The sequence below is a fragment of the Oryzias latipes genome, chromosome 15, assembly GCF_053564925.1.
Source record: "Oryzias latipes strain Hd-rR chromosome 15, Olatipes_Hd-rR_3.1".
Lineage (NCBI taxonomy): Eukaryota > Metazoa > Chordata > Actinopteri > Beloniformes > Adrianichthyidae > Oryzias > Oryzias latipes.
Window position 1 is genome coordinate 7,056,755 of NC_136251.1, and position 26,772 is coordinate 7,083,526.

Consider the following 26,772-nt stretch of genomic DNA (forward strand, 5'->3'; position numbering starts at 1 on the left):
TTAAGTGTATTGTGAGGTATTTGTAAGGTTTTTGAGACTCAAGTGCCCTTATAACATACAAGTGATGCTGTCCTATGGTGCCCTTATGCCAGTCTAATGAGGAACAGGAGATGCTGCTATCAAGCTGTCATTGCAGCAAATTGTGGAAACACTCACTATCAACATGGTCAATTTCTGACTTTTGGAGCCATATTTGTTATTGTCTGCATGTTTGAAGTATTAATATCAAACCAATTAAAATGATGTTTTTTTTCATTAATTATTATTAACCCTTATACCCAATCATGACAAAATTAATTAAAAAAAAATTCTTCTGCTTAATGCATTGTGGGAGTAATAAACACAATGTATGGTTTTCACCCTTGTGCTATCTTAGATGACCCCACCCTTACATGTGTTCTCCCTACCATGACAAAGGTGGATAAAGGTGGAAAGATTTCATGTAATCCATGGACACCAGTGAAGATCACAAATCATTGAAGAAAAAAGATTCAGAGCACTGTCTAGTGGGTCTAGATGACCCAACTCCCAATGTTCAAGTGCCTAGGATACCACAAGGGTTAATAATATTTTCTCTACCATTTGGTTGAGCAGACAGTTCAAGGGTTAATATCAAAGAGAATTCTTCCTTAAAATTTAGACCAAATAGGAGAAAGGACTCATGTCAATGACAAAATCCTTAACTTATTGTTAGTAGTGTAACTTAAACAAACAGTACATTTCAAAACTTGTCTAAAATAAAGCTTATGACTGTCTGAACTTTTCCTTGACACATTTGCATCAAAAGAATATTGATGAAAAAATTGGACAAAATAGCCTCCACTTTGGATCAAACGATTCCCCCTCATGCATTTCTGTGTTTGCACACACACTGATTCGGACGCAAAAAAGGACATGAGAGCAGTGTGAGGTGTGATCCTGCTGCTCCTCAGGAATGAGAGGAGGGGGGAGGAGAATGTAAATATGGGGCAGAGAATGAGACAGTCTAGATGAAGGATCCCCCAACTACCACCATCCCCACACAGACACACTACCCTCATATTTAATGCATTTTTAATTATCTGATTTTTCATTGCAAATCTAAAGCTAATTTGGTGTGTTATAAATCTGCTGGTTAGTCTGTGTGCTAAAACTGACACACACTGTGGCGTGTGTGGATGTGTATGAAGTGGAGACCGCTGCAGAGACACCAGCAGTCCTGAAGTGTGTGTGTGTGTGTGTGTGTGTGTGTGGGTATGAATCACAGATGGGTTGGATATGCAGGGTGGGCACAGAGTGGTTGGCTGAGCCACTCTCCATATCATCCAACAGCATCATTACTCACAATTAGACCCTAAGCAGATTAAAGAATACAAACCCGCCTGGCAGGCAGTCACACACAGAGAAAGAGATGCGGTCCTGATTGGCTAGCTTTAACGTTTACTGTATGTCCCGTGTCTTAGCCTTTGAATTGGAATGCAGCACCCTGATCCTTTAGTTCTTAGCCTCGCCGTCAGACTGTGAAGTTTTCACATAAATGCAGACTTTCCCCTGACATTACTGCCACCAGAGGAGGCTGGTAATTTGGTTTTGCCTAACTGGAATTATCAATCAACCATCCAGATGGTAAAATAATTTACTCAAGGTTTATTGCAAACCAGGGACAGGATGCTCCAACAAACAAATAGCACAACTCTGATGATTCTCTGCCACTGTTTTCAGTTTGGTGGTTTAACTGACTTCTATGTTAAAATGATCAACAAGACAAAATGAACTATTTAACTCATACCCAAACCACGGTGGTTCAATTACTAAAACAGAGGATCTGAGGATACAAAATAGTTACGTTTATGAACAACTTTTAAAACGTAGTCACATTTACTGAGCTTTAATTGTCTCCATCGTAGTTTTACCTTTAAAGACCTAAGGTCCACACATAAAGCATGGTGTCATTTAGAATTCATTTTAAGATTTCATTCAAATAGATTGAGAGCAACACTAATGGTCTGAACTACAAAATCACACTGATTCAGGAGTTAAGATAAATTGCATTAATTCATTTAACATACCAATGAACTTCTCTCCCCTCTATGTGCTACAGCTTGTAGCTGCAAGTGCAATTGCAGGAATCCATTCATGAGCCTTTTTCCATTGTCTGCGGGACAATGCTCCATCAATCGATTGTTCAAAAGAGTAAAAAAAAAACAATCCCAACAATGAAACAGTTTTAAAAGACCTAACAAAAGGGGTTTAATTTCATTGCTAAAATAGACCCCTTACTAAACGTGTTAAACAGAACCAACAATCTGAACCCTTCTATTGATATGCAAAGCCAAAACAGCAAGATCAGAGTGTTCAAATTAAAAAACTAAATGTTTTATTCAAAGCACAATGAAGGAGGGTAAGGTCATCTGAAGGTCCCTATTTTTGACTTCTTTGATTATCATGCCTTAGACTCTGTCCTTTATGCTAATGCTAACATTAGCATGCAAAAATGTTACAAGGGAAATATAAGAATTCAAGGATGTATTTTCCGAAAATTAGGTTCGTTTTTTCCACTTTTATTTAAAAGTGCCCTTTGAAATACCTCAGATACATTAGTAGATGCCTAGGCTCAATCCTGGTGGGAAATTGTACTTCCTACCAGGTCAACCTGCTTTATAGGAGTGATGGCTTTTGTAGCACCACTGGCCCTGTTGCTTCATGGCTGGAATGAGGATGTGTGCCTTAGGGATGGTTGTATATTGAGGGGGCTAGAGGCTTTGAAGCTTGTGCTGCCTGGGTTACTACAATGTTACTCTCTTACCGAATGCCCAACCCGGTCTCATCCTAAAATGTGTAGTAGCTACATTTGTCCACATGGAAATGCGTGAGAGTTTTACAAAAACGCCCCCTAAACTGTGAGGGGGATACGTTTCATTTTTCTATTCATTTTCTACGAGCCTTCTCAGGATCACGTGACTTTGGAGGTTTGGCCTGCCGTGAGCAAAAAACATGGCGGATGCACGTTCATTTTTCGGTGGAATATCCCATAAAACAAGATATTTTGAGGACTAATTTTTATTTTGACAACATTTCTAGTGAGAAATATACCATTTTCTTTTAAAATATGCTTTCATTTTGGACATACAGTTTGTAGTTTGCTTGTTTCGTTCAACTTTTTCTCCCAAAGGCTCTGTTACGTTGGAGAAACACGTTAACTTTCATTCATATCTGCAGACGTGCGCGTGGGTCACGTGACTAATATGATTCTCTTTTTTTCCCGCAGAAAATGCAATAAAATAAGAGTGATTGTGGACTAATTTATTTTTGAAAACATTTCTAGCAGTATATATCCCCTTTATTTTCATAATATCCATTCATTGCAGACATGCATTTCGTAGTTTGTTTGTTACGTTCAACTTTTCCTCAAAGGATCTGAAGGCGTTTGATCTTTCAGCCGCATATATTTTTCCATAAATATATGCGGGCTGACGTGGGTCACGTGACGTGACCTGAGTTTCTCTTTTTTCATATAAAAGATCTCGTAAAAAGGTACGTTGCTATTTATTAATTATTTTTATTTACATTTCTACGGACCCGTGTATAGGTTTCATGCTGTGTAGTTGCGACTTTGAAGGACATTTAAACAAACCGGAAGAATGTTGTTCAGGAACGGACTGGAGAGTTCTCTAAATTTACTTAGCGATTTGTTTTATTCAATATTCTTTTACATGTTAAAGTATTCACACTACAAGTCTAAATGCTGTGTACAATGTCTGATCTTTCCCATCATATCTGTGGGCTGACGTGGGGTCATGTGACACGAGTTTCTTTTTTTTCCCGTGGAAAAAAAATCTCGTAAAATAAGATCGTCTGAGGTTTAATATTTACGTTTAATAACATTTCTAGGGACCGATGTACTCTGTCGTAACGTCCATGCAAGCGTATTTTTTCAACATCAACTAGTTGAGTTTAGAAATACACTGTAAATAAAATAAAAAAAAGACGTTTGGCTCTAAACTGGTTTTGTGATTGGTCCCAGTCCCACGTTTATCGGGAAGATTAAGTTTTAAAAATAAGCCCAGCGACAAACAGGTGTTTATTTTCATTTTTTATAGAAATTAATGTTTCCATTACTAATGCAAACTTTTTGTTTTGCAGGTACTTAAAGAAACAAAACATCAAATGTTTTTCAGAGCGAAGGTACCTTGTCGCATGACAGATTGCAGTTGTTTTTTATTCAAACTTTATTGACTGTAACAATTCACAACAACAATTCCAAAAAGCAACAAGAAAGAAACAAACCAGGGGATTATTATGAAATTTTTCACAAAAACATTGAAACTGACGCACAGATTGAATGTTTTAAATGCTTTCTTATTGTCAGAGTTTCTTATTGTGTTCATGTTTTGTTTGAACTCATTGATAAAGTTAGAAAAATGGGGGGTATGATTAATAACTTTGTATTTATGAATGTGCCATATGAATAAAAATAAAAAAAGGTTAATGATGTAGAATTGTTCTTTTTTATGGGATGGACAGTGGGTGAGGCACGACAGATTACAGTAAAACAGTCAAACTGCTACCACAATAGCGTTGAACTTCTGTTGAGAATAATTAATTCATAAATCTGTCTATATATTAGAATATCAGCATCTGGATCATTTACGTCTATTTTAACATAAAAGGGGCTAAAAAGAACTAACATCAACAAACAACAACTACTAATAAATATTATAGGAAATAAGGAAACTAAGTATATAAAAGTAAAACAAAATAAATGTACATAGTATATTATTTATTATTGTAAATAAAAAAATAAACACGTCTGACTAAGAGTGGGGGTTGAGGTCGGGGTTTTTTTTGTCTCTTTTTTGGAATCCAGCGTAGAGGCCATGACCCCCCCCTGCAAGAAAAGTAGAGAAAATTCAATCAAACAGTGATAGACAATGGGCTACAGTTTGTTCACTCAGTGCTTACAGGACGACTGTTTTTAATTTGATTAGTGTCAATTATCCTTTGTAGGAAATATTAGTATTATTCAAATATTCATGAATAATTACATTACTACATTGATTTTTAACGCATAGCACAAAAGCATCAAATAATCAATATCTAACAACTTGTAGAACATGAATAATAAAACTTGGACATGCATCCATCATCTACCCCTTTTGTCCTTTTATTGACAAAATTAGAAAAGATTTATATAATTTTAAATAAACAAAAAAACAAATTAGGCTGATTATTATTTGGACTTATTTATTTGCGACCAAGCAAAAAAACTGATGGAAATTCATGTTGAAGAGGCACGTTGCTGGATTTTCCGTACGTATTTTAACCATAACCCCGGCTTCTTTACTTGCAAATAGGCACTTCAAAATAAATAAATGAATTCATTAATAATGTATACAACATAAAACATGACGAGCACTCCATTAACTCCATCTGGGTTTCATAAATAAAATAAAAACGTTTACCACTCAAAACAATCATCAGAACTCTAACACAGTAAATATGCCAAACAAATTAATAAAAAAGCATTTATATACATTATAGTTCTACTTTAAAATAGTAATAATGTAAAATAAAAACTGCTCCTTTTTTCTTTAAATGTCCTCATTGCATATTAATCTTTTCCTCCAATCACACGGCTGCATTCTGAAAGATGAAAAGTGTAAACTTGTTTAAGAGATGTTTAAGAGGACTACTGTAAACTAAGATAAATGTGTTAGTTAAAATAAAGTAATAATGCATAGTTATTTTATAATAAAAGACTAAAAAAGGCAAATTAATAATACAAAATCCAAATCTTTACAAATTCTGCAAGTATTTTGTCGTATTACTTTTTACTGGTGGAAATGCAAAGAAAAGCGACAACTTAGAAGAACTGGTTTGAACATGAATTATTGCACAAAGACGGAAAGGTGGGCGTGTCTCCAGGAAAGAGATCCTCATGACAACCAACATGATTTTTGATACGGAGGCTGATGCTTCAAGGAGAAAAGAAACGTCAACAGCCAGTGCTGATCAGAACACAATCCAATGTTCTCATCACTTGAATAAATCCTGAAATGTTCATCTGCTGGTGTTTGTCTGCATTTCTTGATGAAGTTTTGCTGCAAAATAAACCCATTAACCATCACCGTGCTGTCTGTGATGGAATAAACGCCAGGGCTACTATTGGACGATATACCGTAGTCAACATTTTCTTGGAAAGGATTCTTTTTAAATAATATTTTATAGAATCTTTTAATAGTGTGTAAAATGTTTTTAACTACAAAGCATTTTAATTGCATGTTATATGTTTTATATCAACTGTAATGCCCATTAAAAAGAAAAGCTAAAGTAAACTTGAACTGAATTATTTCTTTCTTATTAAAGATTTGAGGAAAAGTGTAAAAATAACCACCAGATGAATAATTCTGTATTTTCACATTTCTTTGGAGAAACATTTGTTGAGGATAAAAAAACACAGGAATATCTTAAAAAACATATTTTTGCTAACTGTGCAGAAAAATAAGATTGTACCAGGATAGTAAAATGTCAGGAGTTGGGACACTGGTGGACGGCTGTGGGGCTGAAGTGGCGAGAGGATGGATGTCTGAAACGGTTGATGGTTGGACGGCTGAAGCACTGGAGGGCTGCTGGTTTTTCCAACCTTAATGGATGAAAATGATAAAATGATTAGTGTGGTTGTTTTGGTGAGACATGACCAGATCTGCTGACGGTTCACAAATGAAAGTTTCTAATCAAACTAGAGTTCATGCAGATTGAAGATGTCGTGTCATCAAGCTTCCATGAATAATGAGGAACAACAACAGACTGAGGTGAATGTAAAATTATTATTACCAGTATACCTGATACAAGGCCTTCATCCAGTCAAAGCACGTTTCTGCTTGATCGGGCAACTTAGGGGGCACAACATGTGTGTGGTAAGAGGCGGGACTTTTTGGCAGGTTTGGCAGCAATTTTTGTATCGTCATCGTCAAAATTTAAATTATCATACAACACTGTGAACAGATCGACAATTGGTTAATGACTCTGAGTCACAGATGGTAAATACATACCAATACAGACACTTCATCACATGTGAGGCGTTCTCTTTTGGCCTGAAATCTTTGTAGCCCGCCTTACATTTGGATGTTTTGGCGGCCACAGCGATCACAGTTGATGCAAGAAGTTGTCGAGCCTCGTGGCAGAGTCAGCTGAAAATAGGAAAAGCAGAATTTTTGTGTCCAGTTCCCCATTCTGATAAGATTTGGGGAAAATATTGCCATATTAATGACAATGGTTGTTAGTTTTACAATTAAATTAAGGTAGCAATTGAAGTCTAACAGTTTTGTAAGAATGTGCAGGTTATTATTTCTGAATTTTAAAAAGAAAAGTTATAAAAAAGGTCATGAAGACTTGGTTTTGAGCTGAAGATGTCTTTCCTCTTATCCAAAATGATTTCTGGAATAAAACTGGTAAAAAAGCAGTTTGACTGGATCAGAGAAAAGGTCTGAGCGAGTGTGACGTCACCCATTTACTTCCAGATCCATCATAACAAATTCAATTCTGTCGTCGTTTCTCTGTGATACAGACGTCACCACGTTGGAGCCAGTTGACAGTGATTGATCTGAGTATCAATTCTATGGCAACTACTGTCGCCAATCAGGAGTAAGCTTGTTGAAAGTCCACACTGCTTCCACTGAAAGTGAGCTTGGTGGAATTTGTCAAACAAACATTCAAGGTGGCACATGCTATTACTGAGGCATCTGTTGGTCAGTCTATAATTTGAATAACTTGTGATAAAGAAACAGTTTTGTAAAACAAATAACTGGAATTAGCAAAAACATGTTGAAAAGGGTATCACAACAAGAATGGTTAATCTGACCCATAGAATGACTAACTAACAGCTGTTGTTTCTCTTTAGAAGTCTACAGGATTTTGGCTCCTTGGAGCCAGCGGGTACTTCCTGTTTGGAACGTGAGGGGGAGGAGTCAATCAGTCCAGGTCTCTGAGACAGAGACTGTTTTAAAATATTTACAAAACCAAGTCCAGATGATCGTTGTTACAACGTTTTTTGTGTAAATTTGGAGAAAAACCCTAAATAGGTCAATCATAACACTTTAATATATCAGTAAATTACTGTTCCTTTTTTTGCCGGGAAACCGTTGGTGGCGCGAGCGCTGCCATAATCATTAGCTAATGTAACCCCGATTCTCACAAACCTCCCTTCCTCTGCTCCACCACAATAACTATACAGTCGAAACAAATAATTAATACATTTTTCTATGACGATCATAGTAACCTGCAGTCGTGTTACCTTCAGTCTCTCGATGGAGGCCGTATTTTTCAGCACCGCTCTTCCGTCACAGTGATAACAACAGCGGCATTCATCTGTCAGATGAAAATACATTCAGATGACCATAAAGTATTTTCATTACTGCCTCTTGTGTTTACATTTCTTACTTCTGAGACTTCTTTAGCTCGTGCAGAGATGCAGAACGCGCGACAACCAGATTACCTTTATTGACGCCCAACACCCACCGACCGGCGCGCGGATACGTGGGGGTGGGGTGGCTTTATTTGCACGGCGCGCACGCATGCGTATTTGCACTAAAATTTTCACATGGCCTCTTTGACATATAAACCTAACATTTCTATCATTTGTGTCTAAATTACGTGCATTAAATAACACAACTTGATGTGTGTCTGTCATAAAATATTCCATGTTGGGTCTAAATCAGATAAGCATTGTTCATCACATCAAATATTTACATATTTACTGTATTATACTGTTTTCATATATTTATTACTTTTATCATCTAAATTTTCCTAAGATTTATGAAAAAATGAAAATCACACACTGAAAAATAGGGTTTGCTTTATCAGTTTATTCTGCATAATGGAATGTTTGGCTCAGAACTGAGCTCTTTGGCATCAACTCAACCATTGGGTTTGGAGGAAGAGAATTGCTACCTATGACCCCAAGAACAGCTTCCCCACTGTCAAACATGGAGGTGGAAGCATTATGCTTTGTGGCTATTTTTCTGCACAGAGCTACGTCACCACGTTGATGGAGCCATTAATGGAAAATCCTGAGTGAGAACTTCCTACCATCCTTAAGCCAGGACCCTTCAAATCAGTCATGGATGGGTCTTCCAACAGGTTAGTGACCTAGAACCTACAGCCAAAGCAACCAAGGAATGGCTGAAGAACAATCATATCAAGGTCATTGAGAGGCCCAGCCCATGTCAACCCTATGGAGAGATCTCACAGTCGCCAAGCAACAGCCACCAAATATTCTTGATGTAGAAGGGTCAAAAGAAGGGCAAATACATTTATATAAATTCTTTCAACTTGATTTCTTTCTAGGTTTGCAATTCTGCACAACAAACAAAGGACAAAAACTTTTTTTCCTCCAAATAAAGGCAAAAACCTTGAAACTTCATGTGAGTTCTTGGCAACTGCCATTTCCCAAATCCTGCTCATACTGGACCCACCATGCACATCTCCATGTCTTGGATATAAGTAATTAACTTGCCAATAACAAAGACTTATTAAAGGTCACTGAGGTGAACTTTGTAGACAAGTGCGGAAACTGTATAGTGTAAGGCTGATCGGCAAATAAAAGACCATGAAAGTCATCTTGGACTATAGTAGGCACAGAGGAGGGTTCACAGCTTCCCTTTCCTGGGCATCCCCATCTCAGCTGATCTAACGTGGTTTCCTAACATCCAGGACGTTATCAACAAGGCACATCAGCAGGTCTGAAGCTGCTGGCAACCTACCGCTCAGCCAGTCCAACTGCATCATGGTCTGGCTCTCAGATCAAACTGAAGAAGAGCAACAGAAGCTTCAGTGCTGAAGATACTGGAGCAGATCATCGGCTACCCCCTTCCCTACCTGTCATCCTGTCTGAGTAAAGGAACGTGTCAAGGACAGCACCCTTCCTGCAGCTAACATACTGATAAACACACATTTCTCTCCACACTTCTAATATTCTTAATTTCTCATGTCATTTACCCCTAATTTAAGATAACTCATTGTCATTTTGTTACATTTTACTTCAGTCTTGCTACAATTAAAATGTAGTCTGTACCCTGACAAAGGATTTGGAGATGCATAGCACATTATATGAGTTTAATAGGTCAGTGTTTCATTCTAAGGTGTTGGACATACAAATCAAAGGCCAAACGTTTGAGTTAAAATGAGAAGTGTCTTCAGCACAGGTGTGAGCACTGAAATGTTTAGCTAGTGTTGTAGAAACTTGAACGGAGGTAAAAAACAATGTAATTGTTGAAATTTAGGTTGAAAAACCCTTCATTGGTGCAGTTCAGAAAAAAATCTCTCATTTCAATTAAAAGTCATTTATTGGTACAAAGTTGAAATGAGGTTTTCCTTTATATAAGCCTTTTTTTAGGGGTGGAGCTGGGGCTTGAACTGCAGAAAGTCTCCTCCTCAGCAGACAATTAGTCCCTCATGTTCTCTCTCCATCAATGACTCTGTGCTGCCTAAAAATGAAATGAAGAAGAAAACACATAAATGCCACAAGCCCTGGACATCCATGCAGATCACAAAGAGAAACCTCCTGGCTGTGTGGGGCAGAACCATCCAAAAGCTGGGAGGAGAGCTCTTCAACCACACTTCAAGGACCTGCAGTGCTGCTGGACTTCACCAACCACAGTCTGGTCAGCAGCATGACATCATAGAGCCTTTAGTTCTTTACCATGGCACCATAACCTGCAATCCATCACATCATGCTTGATCAGTTATGCAACAACTTTAGAAAGTGTAACCCTTGTGCTATCCTAGGCACTTTACCATTGGGAGTTGGGTCATCTAGACCCACTAGACAGTGCTCTGAACCTTTTTTTTTCAATGATTTGTGATCTTCACTGGTGTCCATGGATTACATGAAATCTTTCCACCTTTATCCACCTTTGTCATGGTAGGAAGAACACGTCAATGTGAGGGTGGGGTCATCTAAGATAGCACAAGGGTTACAAAAGATTTTTACCATATGTTGATGACAGCTGATTCTTGTTTTCCTGATGCTCAGACAAAGCCCTTCAGTGTTTTTCTCTGGGTCATTTTGATTGGTCCTTGTGGGAAGAGATTAATGTATTAATAATACTGAAGAAATCAAGAGATATTCCACATCAACAGCATGAGAGTAACATGAAAGAAACAAGCCAACATTTATCTACAACATTACCACAGTCTTTACCTGGAGGTATCATTCTGGTAACGTCTGCTCCAGCTTTTCTGACTTCCGCTTGTTCCAGCCACCGGCCTGAACGGCGAGGATGTCTGTGCAGAATGAAAGGATCAAAATGTATTAAACTGAGAGAACAAACTACACAAAAAGGATGCATCTTCAATGAGTATTTACCAGTTTTTGACACATATGTACTCGGAACATGTGTTTGCTGAAGAGAGGAAGCTGTTCAGTCGGTTCAGTCCCTTTCCCTGATGTTGTCCCTTCTTGATTTCATCCTCGGATCCTCATCATTTCAACCAAAATGTATGTTTGCAAACTTTTGAAATATAAGGGGTTAGAAAAAAACTCCAAGAGGAATAAGGGCAGAGGCCCTAAGGGAGACCCAGGACACGCTGGGGAGACTACGTCTCTCAGCTGGCCCCGGGGTCCCCCAAGAGGAGCTGGAGGAGAGGGAAGTGTGGGCATCTTTGCTTAGACTGCTGCCCTCACAACCTGGTTCCTGATGAATGGAAGAAGATGGATGCATGGATGGAACGTGTTCAGGCCTTTCAGCAAAACTCCACGATGGCAGACTGCGATCCTTCCTCATTTACTTTGCCAGAAGACTTGTTGGAGGACTCTGGTGCTGCCACAAACTTTCCTGCTCCACATCTCCCATCTCCAGGATTCTATCAAAACAAATGAATGTCGTATATTAACATGATGATATGACACAAAATACAATAAAACATATATGCAGGCATGTTCATTTTCTTAAGGAAGAGGCCATGAAAATAACTTAACATGTTCTATTGCACCATGAATGCAGTTAACAAAGGAGGTCTCCACAGTGTTTTTGGTCAAAAACGCATCTTCCAAATAACCACTGAGCCTAAAAGAACAGAAAAGTTTACATAAGAAAAACATTTATACCATCAAAAATGTAGGTGGAAAAGAATTTTACACAACCCAGTTGGCTCTCAAAACAGTACATTTAGCAAGTTCCATCCACTGCTACAGCCAACATGGAGGGAGAGCATGCAGGACCCTGAAACAGATGAACCTGACAGCCTCTCCATCTCAAAGTTAGCAGAAGATCAGTCCAGGAACTATTTGTACATGTTGTCTCCAAATAACTGACCAGTCTGAGAGAGGAAAGGGAAAAAAACATGAGGTTCTTTTATGTATATACATACATACAAGAATCAGGAATCAGACATTCTTTTGGAGTGGGACTTTAAGTCCCACTCCAAAAGAATTTTTAGCTATTATAAAATCGTTCCCAGTGTTTTTTTTAATTACGATCATTTTGTTTTTTTAAGACATTTTTCTGCAGCACAGCAGCTCATAAGAATTTCACCTCAGAGCTGTGGTGCAGATGTTTGCCTCTGCTAATTTCCCATAAACCATTTGTTGATTCTCTCTCCCGCTAGCTTATAGCACCTCACAAGCCCTAGCCGACATTAGCATAGCAAAAAAAAAAAATCAATGAGCAACATTGGAGCTATCCATGTGTACACTTTTGAGCCAGATACCAGCTCAGACAAGGGAACTCAGGACATTAATGGATCTACCGGTATTTGTCTGCAAGTGGATGCATCAGAATTGGAGTGGAGTAGAGACTTTGGCCCATTCATGGCAGTTAGAGCGTCACAACTATAAGCTTTTTGAGACAATCAGTTTCATCTTCTCCTGATCCATTGAGATTTGAATAAATACTCAGAAACAGTTTTAATCTTATATTATTGTGTATGTGTTTATATTTTTGTTAATGTTCTCAATAAAGAGAAAAATGTTTGATCTTAAAAACATGACTTCCATTGGAGCGGCTCTTTAACTTTGTTGACAACGCTAGGATAAATACATGTGGTCAGTCAAATCAGCCATAACTGTTTAGACCAGGGGTCTACAGCCTGAGGCTCCACAGCCACAAGTGGCTCCTTGACCCCTCCTTTGCGGTTCTCTGACAAAAAATAAAAATGTTTTTAATTCAAACAAATATCCTATTTTTCAGACGACACAGCGCATCACGCAAAACAAAACAGTCAGATAAGTCAAACTTTACACTTTACTCAACTTGGTGATCTACTCAACAGTTGAAGCAAAGTATTACTGTGCCAGGCTTCTGACTACAGTACCCATAATGCTTCAATAATCTATCAAGCGGTGATGCACAATATTTTAAGAAATTCCAGCATTTATGAAGAATTTTTTTAAACCTGACAACGTACCACAAAAAATCAATTTGAGGTCAATACGCACAATTTAGAGGGGCCTATCCCATGCTAGCCATTTAGAATAAACTATTTCCTCGATCTCTGAGGCTCCGCCTTTCTCTTCTTGTGGGTGTCGCCTATTTCATGACATCAACCTAGAGTCGGCGTCGGCAGCGTTTCTGCGTTTCTTCCATCCAAACTTTTGCAAAGATGGATGTGAATATTGTGCAATGAAAGCATTTTGCTGATCACCACTAGCTCCATTGAGAAAGTGGGCGTGTCTGTTAGCCTGGAGGCGGTTTTAGCTGCACAGGCTCCTCCTAGAAGAGGCTGCTCCTCACTTATGATGACGTCACAATGTGAGGACCCTCTTATTGTGAATTGGGAGGGGCTGGTGCTCAGAGGGTTTCAGAGGAATGCTGAGAGATGCGTGAATGGATCAAAATACCGCTGTGGATTAGTTTTTGTGAGGAATTAACATTATAATACACTTTAAAATTTTAAAACGTTGATGTTGCATGATATAGGCCCTTAAAGAAATACTGGCTGAGATGTACTAACAACATAAAATCTACAATGTGTAAAAAAAAAAGCGTTTGTAAACCCCAGTAGTTATCCAGTTTCCAAAATAACACAAATGCAAATGAGTGTTTGATTTTCTAAAGGCTGAAGAGACACCTTGTGTGTCCTACTGAGTTCTGGACAGTGAGACATTTAAATGCTCTTAGCTGTTTAAAGGGCTGCAGACCCCCGTTTCTGGCTAAATGAACCAAAAGGAAACTTACCTCTGCGGAGACCACGTGACGTTTCCGCCCCCGTCCTCTATACAGAAGAGGCCTTCACCGTGATCCTGCGGCCTTTTAAATTTAAGATGGAAAAACGCCTCGTCATTCAACGTTTATCCTAAACAGCCAACACGTTTTTACTAAAAACCCATCTCTGGTTTCCCAAATCTAAACATTACATTTCTACAGAGAAAAGTTCAAAGCATCGCCCACCTTCCAGCTGTCCAAGAGTTCTTCAGCCGCGCGCCTTCCTGCGGGTTCATCCGGGGGTTTCCGGGGGAGTGGGGTGGGGGTGCCCGTATGACGCTGCGTTCACTGGCTTTTCGAAATGCGCACTTCATGTCAATTGGGGCAAATTGAAGGCTTAAAAGCCTGTTTACTTTAGATAATATATCCTATTTAATATATCCTATTTAAAACATTATTGAGAATTACTACAGGAAACAGTGATGAAACCTTTTTTAACAGATAAATTAGAGCACTTCATTGTAATACTATAATATATGAGATACGTCAAAAAATTGACAGTTAAAGAAAAAAGAATATAATAGATCCTAATATTTTATAAAATCCATCAAAATAATTGTTTCATCTCATTTATCATAATATTTATAGTTTTTTTTTTTATCACACACCATTAGACTCGTAGTGTAAATAAATTAAAATGCAGAAAAATCAATTTAAAGAACTCTTTGGTCCGTCCCTGAACTCAACATTTTTCCAGTTTGTTGTCACATGTCAATCATAGCCTGATCGCCGCAACAGCAACACGGAACGAGAGAACCTATACACGGGTCCCTAGAAATGTAAATAAAACAAATTAGTAAATCGCAACGTACCTTTTTACGAGATTTTCCACAGGAAAAAAAGAGAAAGGCACGCCACGTGACCCACGTCAGCCCGCATATATGAATGGAAAAGATCAGACGCTTTCAGATCCTTTGAGGAACAAACAACTTCATGTCTGCAATATTACGAAAATAAAGGGGATATATACTGCTAGAAATGTTTTCAAAAATAAATTAGTCCACAATCACTCTTATTTTATGGCATTTTCTGCGGAAAAAAAGAGAATCATATTAGTCACGTGACCCACGCGCACGTCTGCAGATATGAATGAAAGTTAACGTGTTTCTCCAACGTAACAGAGCCTTTGGGAGAAAAAGTTGAACGAAACAAGCAAACTACAAACTGTATGTCCAAAATGAAAGCATATTTTAAAAGAAAATGGTATATTTCTCACTAGAAATGTTGTCAAAATAAAAATTAGTCCTCAAAATATCTTGTTTTATGGGATATTCCACCGAAAAATGAACGTGCATCCGCCATGTTTTTTGCTCACGGCAGGCCAAACCTCCAAAGTCACGTGATCCTGAGAAGGCTCGTAGAAAATGAATAGAAAAATGAAACGTATCCCCCTCACAGTTTAGGGGGCGTTTTTGTAAAACTCTCACGCATTTCCATGTGGACAAATGTAGCTACTACACATTTTAGGATGAGACTGGGTTGGAATGCCAGCATGGATAGGAGGAGATTCACCACAGTCTAAAACAGGTGGAAAAAGCAAAGGTGGAGGTATCAACATGTATGTCAAGAACTGTTGGTGTAACCTAGGTTACGCAAAGACAGTTTTGCGTTGACAGAATATTGAATTGCAAGCTGTTAGCATTATGAAATACTATCTGTCGAGGGAGTTTAGTTAATCACCATTTGTGTTTACGTCCCAGCAAGTTCACTCAATTACAGAAAGGCTGCAGACACAGCACCCTGAGGTATTTATGATCATTTCTGGGGATTTTAATCCTTGTAACTGTGAATTCTACTATGACTGTTTTTTCATGAGGGGCAGATTGAACCTGGACACAGGGGTTTCCACTTTCAATGTTAAGTCAACGTTCAGACGCAATCAGAAGTCCTGAGCGTCGGTGCATCATGTAGGTGTTGCGGTGCGTTCAGAGTTAAAAAATCTGAACAAGATGCATCATGTCAATCAATCAGGGACTCAACTTTGGGCATGTGACATGTTCAATGACGCAATCAGCGGGTAGAGTCCAAAACGAACAAGGGCGAATCTGATTGCTCTTGTGGAGGTGAACAAGGGTTGCATTATATTTTTTTTTATGCATTTAATGTATTCTATATATGCATGAATATTGAATTGCAGAAATATGCTTGTTTCCTGCCTACAGTAACAGGTCAGCAGTAGGCCTGTTTGTGACTTTTGGTCTCTGTTTTCTTTCTGTGCTGGATTGTATAGGGAGCCACGACACCTGCAATGCAGACTACACAAAAACACAGTCTGATGACATATTTTGCATGTTTACATTTTACCTTGCTGGAAAATAAAAATAAAAAAAACCCTGAAGGGTGAGGGAGCGGACAACCACAATCCCCAACAGGTCGTGTTTTCTAATCTCTCCCCTTTTGCAAAATGTTTGAAAATTCATACAGACTCTTGTGTGTATTTTTTCCTTTCCCAAACTGCACATTTCATTTTTTGGACGTCCTGAAACATCCAAATCTGTGAAGGCCAGAAGACAATTCTTCTCCTGAACCTTATGATATTTGTTTTATTTGAATCAAGACAATAATATAAGAGATTAATGTTTTGAAGTTTTTTGAATCCCGTAAAGAGGAAAACTTGATATTCACTTATCCGCTCTCAGAATCGTTTAACAGCACTGCCAGTCGGGCTCCAGAGCCATGGTACTCTCATTTTCCTGCAATTTACAGTGCCTGCTGAGCGGTAATCCCTTTGATGATTTTTTCACGCAGAGAAAAAATGTAAGTCTCCATTCGGCACACAATCAACTTTCCAGTAAAAGATGAAATACTAACTGACATGTCTTCCTCCCAGGGTGGATCTCAACAAACCCCCACTTAAAGATAAATTATTTTTTTCCTAACAGTTGTACTTACATTTGTTGGGTTTGTTTTCTCAGTATGGTGGTCTGATGCATTTGAAGTGCTCTCTTGAGGAGGCTGTTGACAGGTTTTCCACTCTTAAGTGTTTCACTGTTGAATAAATCCTAACCCTAATTTTTAACCTGTATTGTTTTTGTGTTGTGCTTTTTAAAACTTTAAAACACCCAGACTTTTTTTTGCCATATTTGCTCAATGGCTCTGCTTTAGATACATGTTTTCTGTGGTTTTTAACTTATGTTTTATGTTTTATAACATTGTTTCATTTTTTCTTTAAGATCCATTGCTCTCCAAGCTTTTGAATTGATCTAGCTAAAAATCATCTTAATAAAAATAGACCAATCAACAAGGTTTTCTTAGTTTGTAATAGCTTTTCAAGTTGCCACATTTTTCTTATACACACTTTTCCCTCCCTGTATCGCTGTAAACCTTTCATGGTCTTGCTACTTCAGTACAATTTTGCGTGCTTTTATTAGAAATTAATTTGCACTGTGTTCTGCATTCTGATTGGCTGTAGACCTTGTCAATTATTTAATGAAGCCACCTTAACCCTTGTGCTATCCTAGGCACTTTACCATTGGGAGTTGGGTCATCTAGACCCACTAGACAGCGCGCTGAACCTTTTTTCTTCAATGATTTGTGATCTTCACTGGTGTCCATGGATTCCATGAAATCTTTCCACCTTTATCCACCTTTGTCATGGTAGGGAGAACACGTCTATGTTCATCTTGACCCCATAGGATAGCACAAGGGTTACGGGACGACATGGAAATGGAAAATACCATTGTGGTATGCTCTGGAAACGATTGAAAGGTAATTTGAGTGGGTCTTTATCAAAACTTATTTATTTATTTATTTTTTCTAACTTGTTCTGTCCAGCAGCTGAGCAAGCAGATAAGTCTGTCTGTCTGTCCGTCATGCTTGCTATAATCTGTCAATCGCAGCATTACTGTAGATTAAGATGTGCAAGAAAATTTTGGCTTTATGCGCTCACCAAAAAGTGCTTAGCCCATTTTTTGCTTGCAGACATCTCAATAATATGCTCTTTTTTTTCTAAAACCTTTCTAATAAGATGAGTTAATTCCTCAAATGCTTAAAGCTTTTTGAACCAACTAGTAAGGGTAACTGATCCAAACCAGCATATTATGGTGCAATTTTGCTTAGAAAATCCCACAACAAATCTTGTCACGCATTCTCAGCTTTACCTGAATTTCTCACTAACTTTTGACCAACTCTGATGTCCAGATCTAGTAATGATGGCAAAAACTGTTTTTTTTACCTAACGTTCATATTCACTCAAATGCTACACATTTTCCCAGAATGTTTCTTTGCAGTATGTTATGGGTTGAAATCAGGAGGAGATAGCAAATGCCTGTATCAGCTTAATCCTTCCATTGCACAGATTTAGCACCAATTTGGGAACCTCAGTAAGTTGTATCAGTGTGTTTACCTGGATATTACAGATTTATCACAGCTCACACTAACCCCCAGCCAGGCAGGATAGAGTCTGCAACTGTGTTTATCCGCCTGAAGAAACAAAAAGGTCACAGGTCAGTGGTGGATGTTATTATTACCATGTTTCTTTTTCAGCATTGACTATATAAACACTCGTTTTAGAAGAGAGAACTGATTAGAACAATGATGATATGAACGTAAACAGTCTGACTTTATCGTGCAGCTAATAAACTGATCCAGTAAATTCTCACTTTATAAAGTTTCACTCATTGTAACTGTGACAAACTGAGTTTTTCACACACACAGCAGCACTTTGAAACATGCAGTGCAATCTGGCCCCGCTCCAGTGATATAACACAGAAAAATGCCACAGCAGATCGATTAGGTTTTGTGTCAGCTTGTTTAAATAGAAGCCATCTTGCTGAGCTCTTGCTTATCTAGCATTGCTGCGGCTACCTGTGCAATGCTGCAGAGCTGTGAGTCATCCACTTACCTGCACGTTTTCGGAAGCTATTCTGTCTGATAGCTCTATAAATGAAGGCCCAACTCTAACTGTGACTTGGGGCAGAGTCTGCTTCAATGTTTCAGCTCACAGCTAAATAGAGATTAGAGCTAAACAGAAGCTGGAAAATACTTGCAATTACTTTGACTTACAGAAAATTGAAACAAAATTCCCTCAATAAAATTCCTTCCTTCTTCAAAAGAATCAATCATGAAGGTAAAATTAGTTCTGTTGTTAGAATAATTAATGCATGTGTTTAAGTGCATAAGTTGAAAAGGCCATGTCATGCTTTAAGGGTTTTAACTTATTGAAATTTTACTTGTTGACTCCCACAGTCCTAGCACCAGTGTAGAGCCCTGGGGGACCTTTGTCCTTAAAAAGACACTTAATCTTTGATTTTTGTTTTTTTAATACCACTTGGGGTTTTTACAAATTGCATTTCACATCTGGCCCATCCCCCTAGGACCACTTTGACCAGGAAAACCTCACCAGGTGCAACAGCTCCTGACAATGCAGCCTCTGGACTCATTCAGCTATATAAACCCTACTACCTCTATAGTTTCAATAATAAAACTCTTTGAAATATGGTTTACTGATATAAAATAAAATATTTAGATTGTGGGAATTATCCTTGTTCCTACTGTGATTTGCCAGTTACTGTGAATCAGAATACAGGAAGAAAAACGCCCACAAAAAAATGGTCTATCACAAACAAATTTGTTTTTTTCTTAGCCACTTCGGCTAAGTTTAACTTTTAATTGTATACATATCAATGTATTTTAGATCCAACATTAATCTTGGTATAATGTTTTTTTTCTTCTTTTTTTTATGAAACTACCCATTGGACAATTTTATTAAAATTACAATTCATGTATTTGTGAACATACAGCTGCCTGCGGAATTCAAGGCTCACCTGTTGATTATTAGCTAAAATGCTCTAGAGACCGGTCCCATCAATTCTGAACGTATACAGTACTTCTCAACTTACCTCAACTTATTTGAATGTGAGCCTTTTTTGTATATTTCTAGGAAATTTCACTTTGTTAATAATGATGTGTCTGTTTCTACTGTTCAGAAATTACAAATGCATCTAACAAGTTGTCTAAAAAGTTAGTATTAAAGTTTAGTATTAATTAAGGGTCCAAATGCCAGTCAAAGACCCAAGTTAGTCAAAGGTCTGGCAAGAAGGTCCTTCGAACATCAGTGACCTTGAATCCACATGTTGCCTTATTTGTAAGATATATAGTTGAGTTTGACTTGCAGAAAAATTGACGCTTTTGTTTAGAAAGTAGATTTGATTATATCTACCATTGTTTTCAGTTTTTAGATATTAATTTGTGCATGACAGAATTTTTTTTTTTACCCCTAGTTTTGTATTTAAAGTCAGACTAGTTTAGTCTATAACAATAACATGTTTTTTCAATAAATCTTAGTGTGTTTTGAAAAGAACAACCATTAGACTGAGAATTCACTTGCTTCAAATCAACAAGATCAACTTTTATATAAAGTGTGCTACTTGTGATATCTTGCTAACTGATCCCCTCTGATGTTCTCAAATGCAGCATCCATCACCTGCAGCAGGCATCTCTTATTCCACCACCACACATTCTCTCTCCTCTTGCTCCTCTTCTTCTTCCTCCAACTGCTTCCCTCCTCCTTCTTCTTGCAGGAAGTTGATCAGGGCCTGGAAATGATGCATGGATAAAGGACAAAAAGCAGTCTCAGTCTTGGCAATGAAAATATGTATCTTAGCAGAACTGGTCAGTTTTGGAAAGCTTGAGATAAAGGGAATAAATGTGCTCTTAAACGACAAATCAGAGAAAGTGAGATCAAGTAGTGATTTTAAAGAGGCGGGTTCTATTTGTGTATTCACCACAACTTAGAAAGCCATCAGAAGCACAGATCTCACACAGAGAATCGACACAGTGAGATATGGAACCTGCACGTAATCTTAGCACCAAAATTTTATATGCCCCAATGGTAAAATGGAGAGGTAACCTTTTGTCATTTCCGGAGGGACGCACCTTTAGAAGACCATCGAGGAGCAGGCGAATGGAAGGATGTCCAAGAAGATTCTTAGATTAGGAAGTTCAAAATCTCATGTAGAACTGGACTGCAGCTCGGCTGGATTTAATGCTTTGTACTTGATATTGGCAGTGCTCAAGTAGGTGGACAACAAAAGCACAGACTGCTGTGCTTTTTAATTGGCAAAGCGGTGTTTGGATACTGGCAAAGGAAAAACAATTTGAAATCAATGGGGGATTTTTTTAAAGTTTTTTTAATTGTATTTTTGCATTTAGAGGCTGACGAGTAAAGTCTCTAAACGGAAATTCTCTTAGTTGAGTGTCATCTGCTTGAAAGCAGGGCAGACAGAGGATTGGCTTGCAGACACAAATTTAACTCTTGGAATTTGAAACTAAAGAGCATCAGAGATATTGTTTCTACGGCCAGGGATGAAAAAATTGCTCGTAGTATAAAGTTATTTAAACACTAAACCATGTCAATAGACACACTAAACTATTGGTCATCGCACTTCTTGAACAACCTTTGTTAAATGTGGATCCTGCCTCTGGCTCATCTCTGGCTCGTCTCTGCTCTGTTCCTGACCGAGTACCTCGTCTCTGCTCCTGCTCCTACACCTGGCTGTGGTTCCTGTCTCCGGCTCGACTCGCGCCTTTGACTGTCCCCCAAACCACGGCTGGATGAAGCTCGTCTGCTGGACTTTTATATATATATATGTAGTTGTAGATTTAGATAAGTTAATTCTTCTCTAAGAGTTCTGGTAAATCGCCTGTCCGTCCTGGGGGAGGATCCCTCCTTCATGTGGGCACCCCTGAGGTTTCTTCGTTTTTTCCGGAATCCGTTTTTTTGGGAGTTTTCCCTTACCGCAAAGGGGGGTCTAAGGGCAGGGATGCCAGTATAGCTTAGTCAGTTTGTTAGTTCATTTTAGTATTTTCCTCTTGAACTCTTTGTATTCATGATCCTTTTGGGTTCATGTTTACTTAGAAGCCCTTTGAGACGACTGTTTTTGTGATTTTGGGCTATACAAATAAAATTGAATTGAATTGAATTGAATCTCCATGGCTGTATTCTCTCAGAACACCATGATCTTTATCCACTCTTCATAAAATCAAACCAACGGAGTAAACAAGTGGAGGGAGTGTGAAGACTCGAAACACCACTCCAAGCATCGAGAAGGAGAGACTAGAAACGCAAGACAGAGAACATCCAGAACAGAATCAAGGAGGTCCAGGACTCAATGAGCCAGAACGATCAAACAATTGAACGAATGAGACCGTGGGGAATAACGCACATAGCAAAATACAGATGGCCCAACAGAGACAAAAATCCCTCTTTGTCATTCGTCCAACGAATTGAAAAGACGGCGCGCAGCACGAATGCGTGGGAGTTTATAATGGGCAGAGAGGCTTGCATCAATGAACCACCGAGATTCATGGCAGAAGATGAATCTAGACGGGTGGAGGACCACACGTCTTACTTGGATAAAGTTGAACACCCAGGTTCGAAAACAGAGTCGCGACCATAGACATGAAACGACAGCGGAATAAAGAAGGAAAATTGACCACCAAGAAATCATCAAGAAGATGCAAAACGAAGGGGAGTCCATAGGATTACACAAAGTCCAGCACAGGGCTTCTGACAAATTAGTCAAAAACATGACTGTCACGACAGCCGAAAAGTCACACAACAAAGAATACTTTGAGCGCCACCTAGGGGTGCACGATATGGGGAAAACTTGCAATTTGCGATATTAGTGATCAATATTTCGATGACGATAAAACTTGCAATAAATTAACAACTAACAAAAACATGTCCATTTCACTGGAAAAGTTTAATTTAAATAATAGTCAAAATACCTTAAATATTTCTCCAAATGACCCTCGCCTAATCAGGAGGGCAAAATCTTACATAAAAGCTCCATCAGATTGGTCAACAATTTGAAGGGGTTCCATCTGATTGGTCAAATGCATAAAGGGATTTATTCAGTTCATTAAATAGTTCAAGTTGCCATGGAGATTGTTTTAGCACATTTAAGGTTTACCATTTATTGTGATTTTCGCCGACTTTTGCGATATGGATATTGCACAGCTTGAAATGATGAAAACGATAAATTTGCGGTTAATTGTGCAGGCCTAGCGCCACCCAATGCCAAAAGATGCCACTGGGAGGGATGGAGAGGCAGAACAGCAAAAGCATCCGTGAAATCCTCCTGTCCCGTCGATGCACTGCGTCTGGTGGAAATAATCATGGAGGAAGGGTGGAGCAGAACCCGACGGCTGAACATGTGGTTGTGATGCCACAAGCTGTTTCCAGACCAAGTGAATTAAAATGAGAAAAGGAGCCACAGATGCTGCATAAAAGAGTCCAAGACAAGAAAATGTCCACAGATGAGGGACAGGTCCAACGACTGACCAATCCAAACGCTGGTTAAACTATGGAATGTACATAGCAGCCTTAACAGAAAAAAAAAAACTAAAACAAAGCCAGCACCGAAATGATAGTCATATTCACATCCAGCTCCTAAATAACGAAAGGGTAAACAACACAAACAGCAGAGAAAAACGCCAAAAGTCACACCAGCATGACAAAACCCGTCCTAGCGAGGACCACCAGCCTTAATAACCACAGAAAACATGAACCGGACGATGCAGAGCCACACAGCAGAATCCGAACCAAGTGCGCATCATTTCTTTCAAGAACAGGAACTGCAATTCCCAGGTACCTTAGGGGCGTGACGTCACCAATGACCGGGTGGAGCAGAGAACCAGGAAGAGCCGAAACGTGGAAAAGCCTCAACACGTAAAAACACAGAGGAAGAGGGCAGGATGGCACGCTTACCATTGTTGTGTCTTGCTGCTGCTGCTTTGCTGCATCTCCTATCATTCTGCTCACCTGGAAGGTGTGGCTAATGATCTTGATCAGCACCTGCCAGGTATTCAAGTCAGGGGAGGCCTCAACCAGGGAGAGGCATGCAGACAGAGCAGAGCAGGAGGCTGAGGAGCAGTTGTGTTGAGTTGGAGCTGTGCTAGTTGGTTTGTTTCCCTTTTGATTTCCTCTTGGTCCTCAGCAGTCTTATACTGCTGGGTTGTGTTATTTTAGTTTGGGGTTGGACCTTGGTAGTCCTTATTTGTGGGCTTTGTTTATTTACTTTCAATAGTTAGATTTTGTTAGGCAGCCTTAGCAGGGAGCTGCTGAATCCGACGGTCAACGTGGCTGGGTCAGTTGTCTCCCTGAATTATTTTCTGTTTGGCCAAGGCTCCAATCCCTTTGTTGTTGTTTTTTGTTGGGACCAGCACAGTAATTATTTTATTTTTTGTTTTACAGGAACCAGATTATTTCTACCATCTAATAAACTGTGTTCCTAAACTCATTTGGTGTCCATCGTCCATATGTTTTGGCCCCTTCGTGATTTTCCCCTAGACTGCGACAAGTTTGCCTGTGGGGGCCGTAACAACCATAGAGATTCCAGTGATCACCGCTTTCAGGAAGGCCCAGACATCTCCCGATCGAGCGCCACTGACGATCTGAACACTGCAGTACGCTCCCCCCGCAGATGCACACCGGAGATGCAGGCGCTGCGGCACTGAAACACTGCGACACTGCCTGAGCAGCTGAAAAGGAGGGCTGACGCAGGGAAGACGGACACCCCTTCATCAAAATAAGGGGGACCATGTGGTCCGAAAGAACGTGGGGAAGACATCTTGCCGCTGAGAAAAGCGAGAAGGAGAACAGCGAGCATGAAGAACCGGTTATGAACGCGGAAATGGAAGAGGAGAGATTGGACCGCACACCTGGAACTTAAGTAAGACGCTAAACAGGTGAATTAATTAGACTGAACCCCCCACGGGGAGGAGTAAGCAGGTAAATGCACTGCTCGAGTTGCCTGCCTGAAATACTCACAGGGTCGTTCATTTATTAGTTTTTTTTTAAATCTCTTCCAACTTGTCCTGTCCAGCAGCTGAGCAAACAGATGAGAGCAGAAGGCCTCTTGGATTGGACAGATATTACTGTTACAACATGGGGACCTGAATCAAACCTGAGGCAAAACTTTATTTATATAGAATAATAATTTAATTTGAATTTGAATACTTTTTTTTGTTTGTTTGAACAAAATGGCAAAAAGAAGAGAGAAAGAGAGACATGTTAAAGATGGGGGATAAGGGTACGAAACAAAGGGGAGAAAAAACTGAGTTTAAGGAAGTTAGAGGATGATTAAAAGAAGTGTGTGTGGGGGGTTATGTATTTATTTATTCATTTTTTCTCACTTGTGGGATGTTAGAGACAGAACAAATTTAAAAACAAACTTGGGACTTTCCTAAAGATGAAGAATCCTTATAAATTATCTTTAATGCCGCTTTAGAGCTGAGAAACAACATTTTGACAAGTAAACAGACTTTCTAAGAGTAATTGACTATTGACTTTGAATGTTTTATAGTTTGGCCACTCTTCATTCCATACAGTTGTTTTATCATCCACTACTTTATTTATATGTCACATAATTACCTCTGTGGACGTAACTATAGCTCTTACTCCTCAACCCTTCTGGCATCAGTGAGATGCTTCCAGTTTATTCAGCATTAGTATTTAGAGGGATCCCAGACTGGCTCAAGCCTGAATAGCTTTTAATCATGAAGTGACACTTGGGTAAACAGGGAAATAATCTCACCAGCACTCCACAAAATGTGTTTGTGTAGATGGTGGTAGTGTTGTATGTGTCAGATCCTCAGATGGGTGTCCTTAATTCTTTGCGTAACAGACGGACAATAACTTAATTAACTGGTCAGAATACCAGTAAGCATTAAAGTTATTCATTTAGTTCTTTAGAAGTGGGTTGGCAGCTTGGGGATGGGGTTTTTTCTGTTAGCTGGTGACCAAAGTCCCGAGACCCTGAACAGGAATGCACTTAATCTTTTCTACAATGAGCAACTGTTCAATTTTTCAATACGTTTAGTCTAAAACTATAGCTATTATCCTGGGATCAATTTATATTTCACAAAATATATTTTTGTGAACAGTTGAATTGTTTATTGGCGAACAGTTTGTAAATCGTGTTACTTCTTATTGCCTTGTGTGGATTTTACAAAAAACTAAGTTAATGGTACAGATGTAACCAGAGGTCTTGCAGTACAATTTGCATGTGTCTTGCATGAGTGAAGAGTATGACATTGCGGGGTAAACAGACCAAAATGTTTCACTGCACTTAACCCTTGTGCTATCTTAGATGACCCCACCCTTACATTGACGTGTTCTCCCTACCGTGACAAAGCTGGATAAAGGTGGAAAGATTTCATGTAATCCATGGAAACCAGTGAAGATCACAAATCATTGAAGAAAAAAGGTTCAGAGCACTGTCTAGTGGGGTCTACAGTAGATGACCCAACTCCCAATGTTAAAGTGCCTAGGGTAGCACAAGGTTACATGATGTGTGGAATGACAAAATTAATGTGTGTCCCAGACCCTGCTGTTTAATAAAATGAAACATGAAAAAGAACTTTGATAAACCCATGAAAAATGCTTTGAATTACGTTATAATTTAGGCTACATTGCATCAGGTTGGTGTGGGGTTACGGTTAAGCTGAGTTCACACCAAACGCAATTCAGGCAGCAGAGGCAGCCAGTTCAATATTAAGTTAGTGGTACAGTCGCAATATTTGAGTACACTGGAGCGAAAGCTTCAGTTTTAAAGGGCTAAATAGACAGTGACGGAGCTTCTTCAAA

The 26,772-nt window shown here is 39.0% G+C and overlaps 1 protein-coding gene and 1 long non-coding RNA gene across 19 annotated transcripts in view; one reads left to right on the forward strand and one right to left on the reverse strand.

The window, feature by feature from the left end:
- The window catches only part of LOC144984197 (uncharacterized), a 95,076-nt gene that overhangs the window by 62,358 nt on the left and 5,946 nt on the right, over positions 1-26,772 (forward strand). The gene's annotated exons all lie outside the window — the stretch shown is intronic.
- Positions 4,479-15,676, reverse strand: LOC111949098 (uncharacterized). 18 transcript variants are annotated; one of them, XR_013647901.1, is made up of 13 exons: positions 15,397-15,676; positions 14,367-14,472; positions 14,154-14,225; positions 12,122-12,297; positions 11,957-12,044; positions 11,345-11,841; positions 11,180-11,262; positions 10,970-11,054; positions 10,774-10,890; positions 8,258-10,692; positions 7,032-7,169; positions 6,493-6,622; positions 4,479-4,867 (listed from the first exon to the last, which is right to left on the reverse strand). XR_013647901.1 is itself a non-coding variant. In XM_078932307.1 (9 exons), exons 1-5 carry the CDS (start codon positions 14,492-14,494, stop codon positions 11,508-11,510), a joined length of 528 nt encoding a protein of 175 aa, XP_078788433.1. In that variant the 5' UTR covers positions 14,495-14,749; the 3' UTR covers positions 10,304-10,692; positions 10,774-10,890; positions 10,970-11,054; positions 11,180-11,262; positions 11,345-11,507. The 18 variants fall into 18 exon arrangements, 1 of the variants encoding a protein (XP_078788433.1); XR_013647900.1 differs by having other exon boundaries at positions 14,993-15,676; XR_013647912.1 differs by lacking the exon at positions 15,397-15,676 and having other exon boundaries at positions 8,258-10,463; positions 10,606-10,692; positions 14,367-14,750.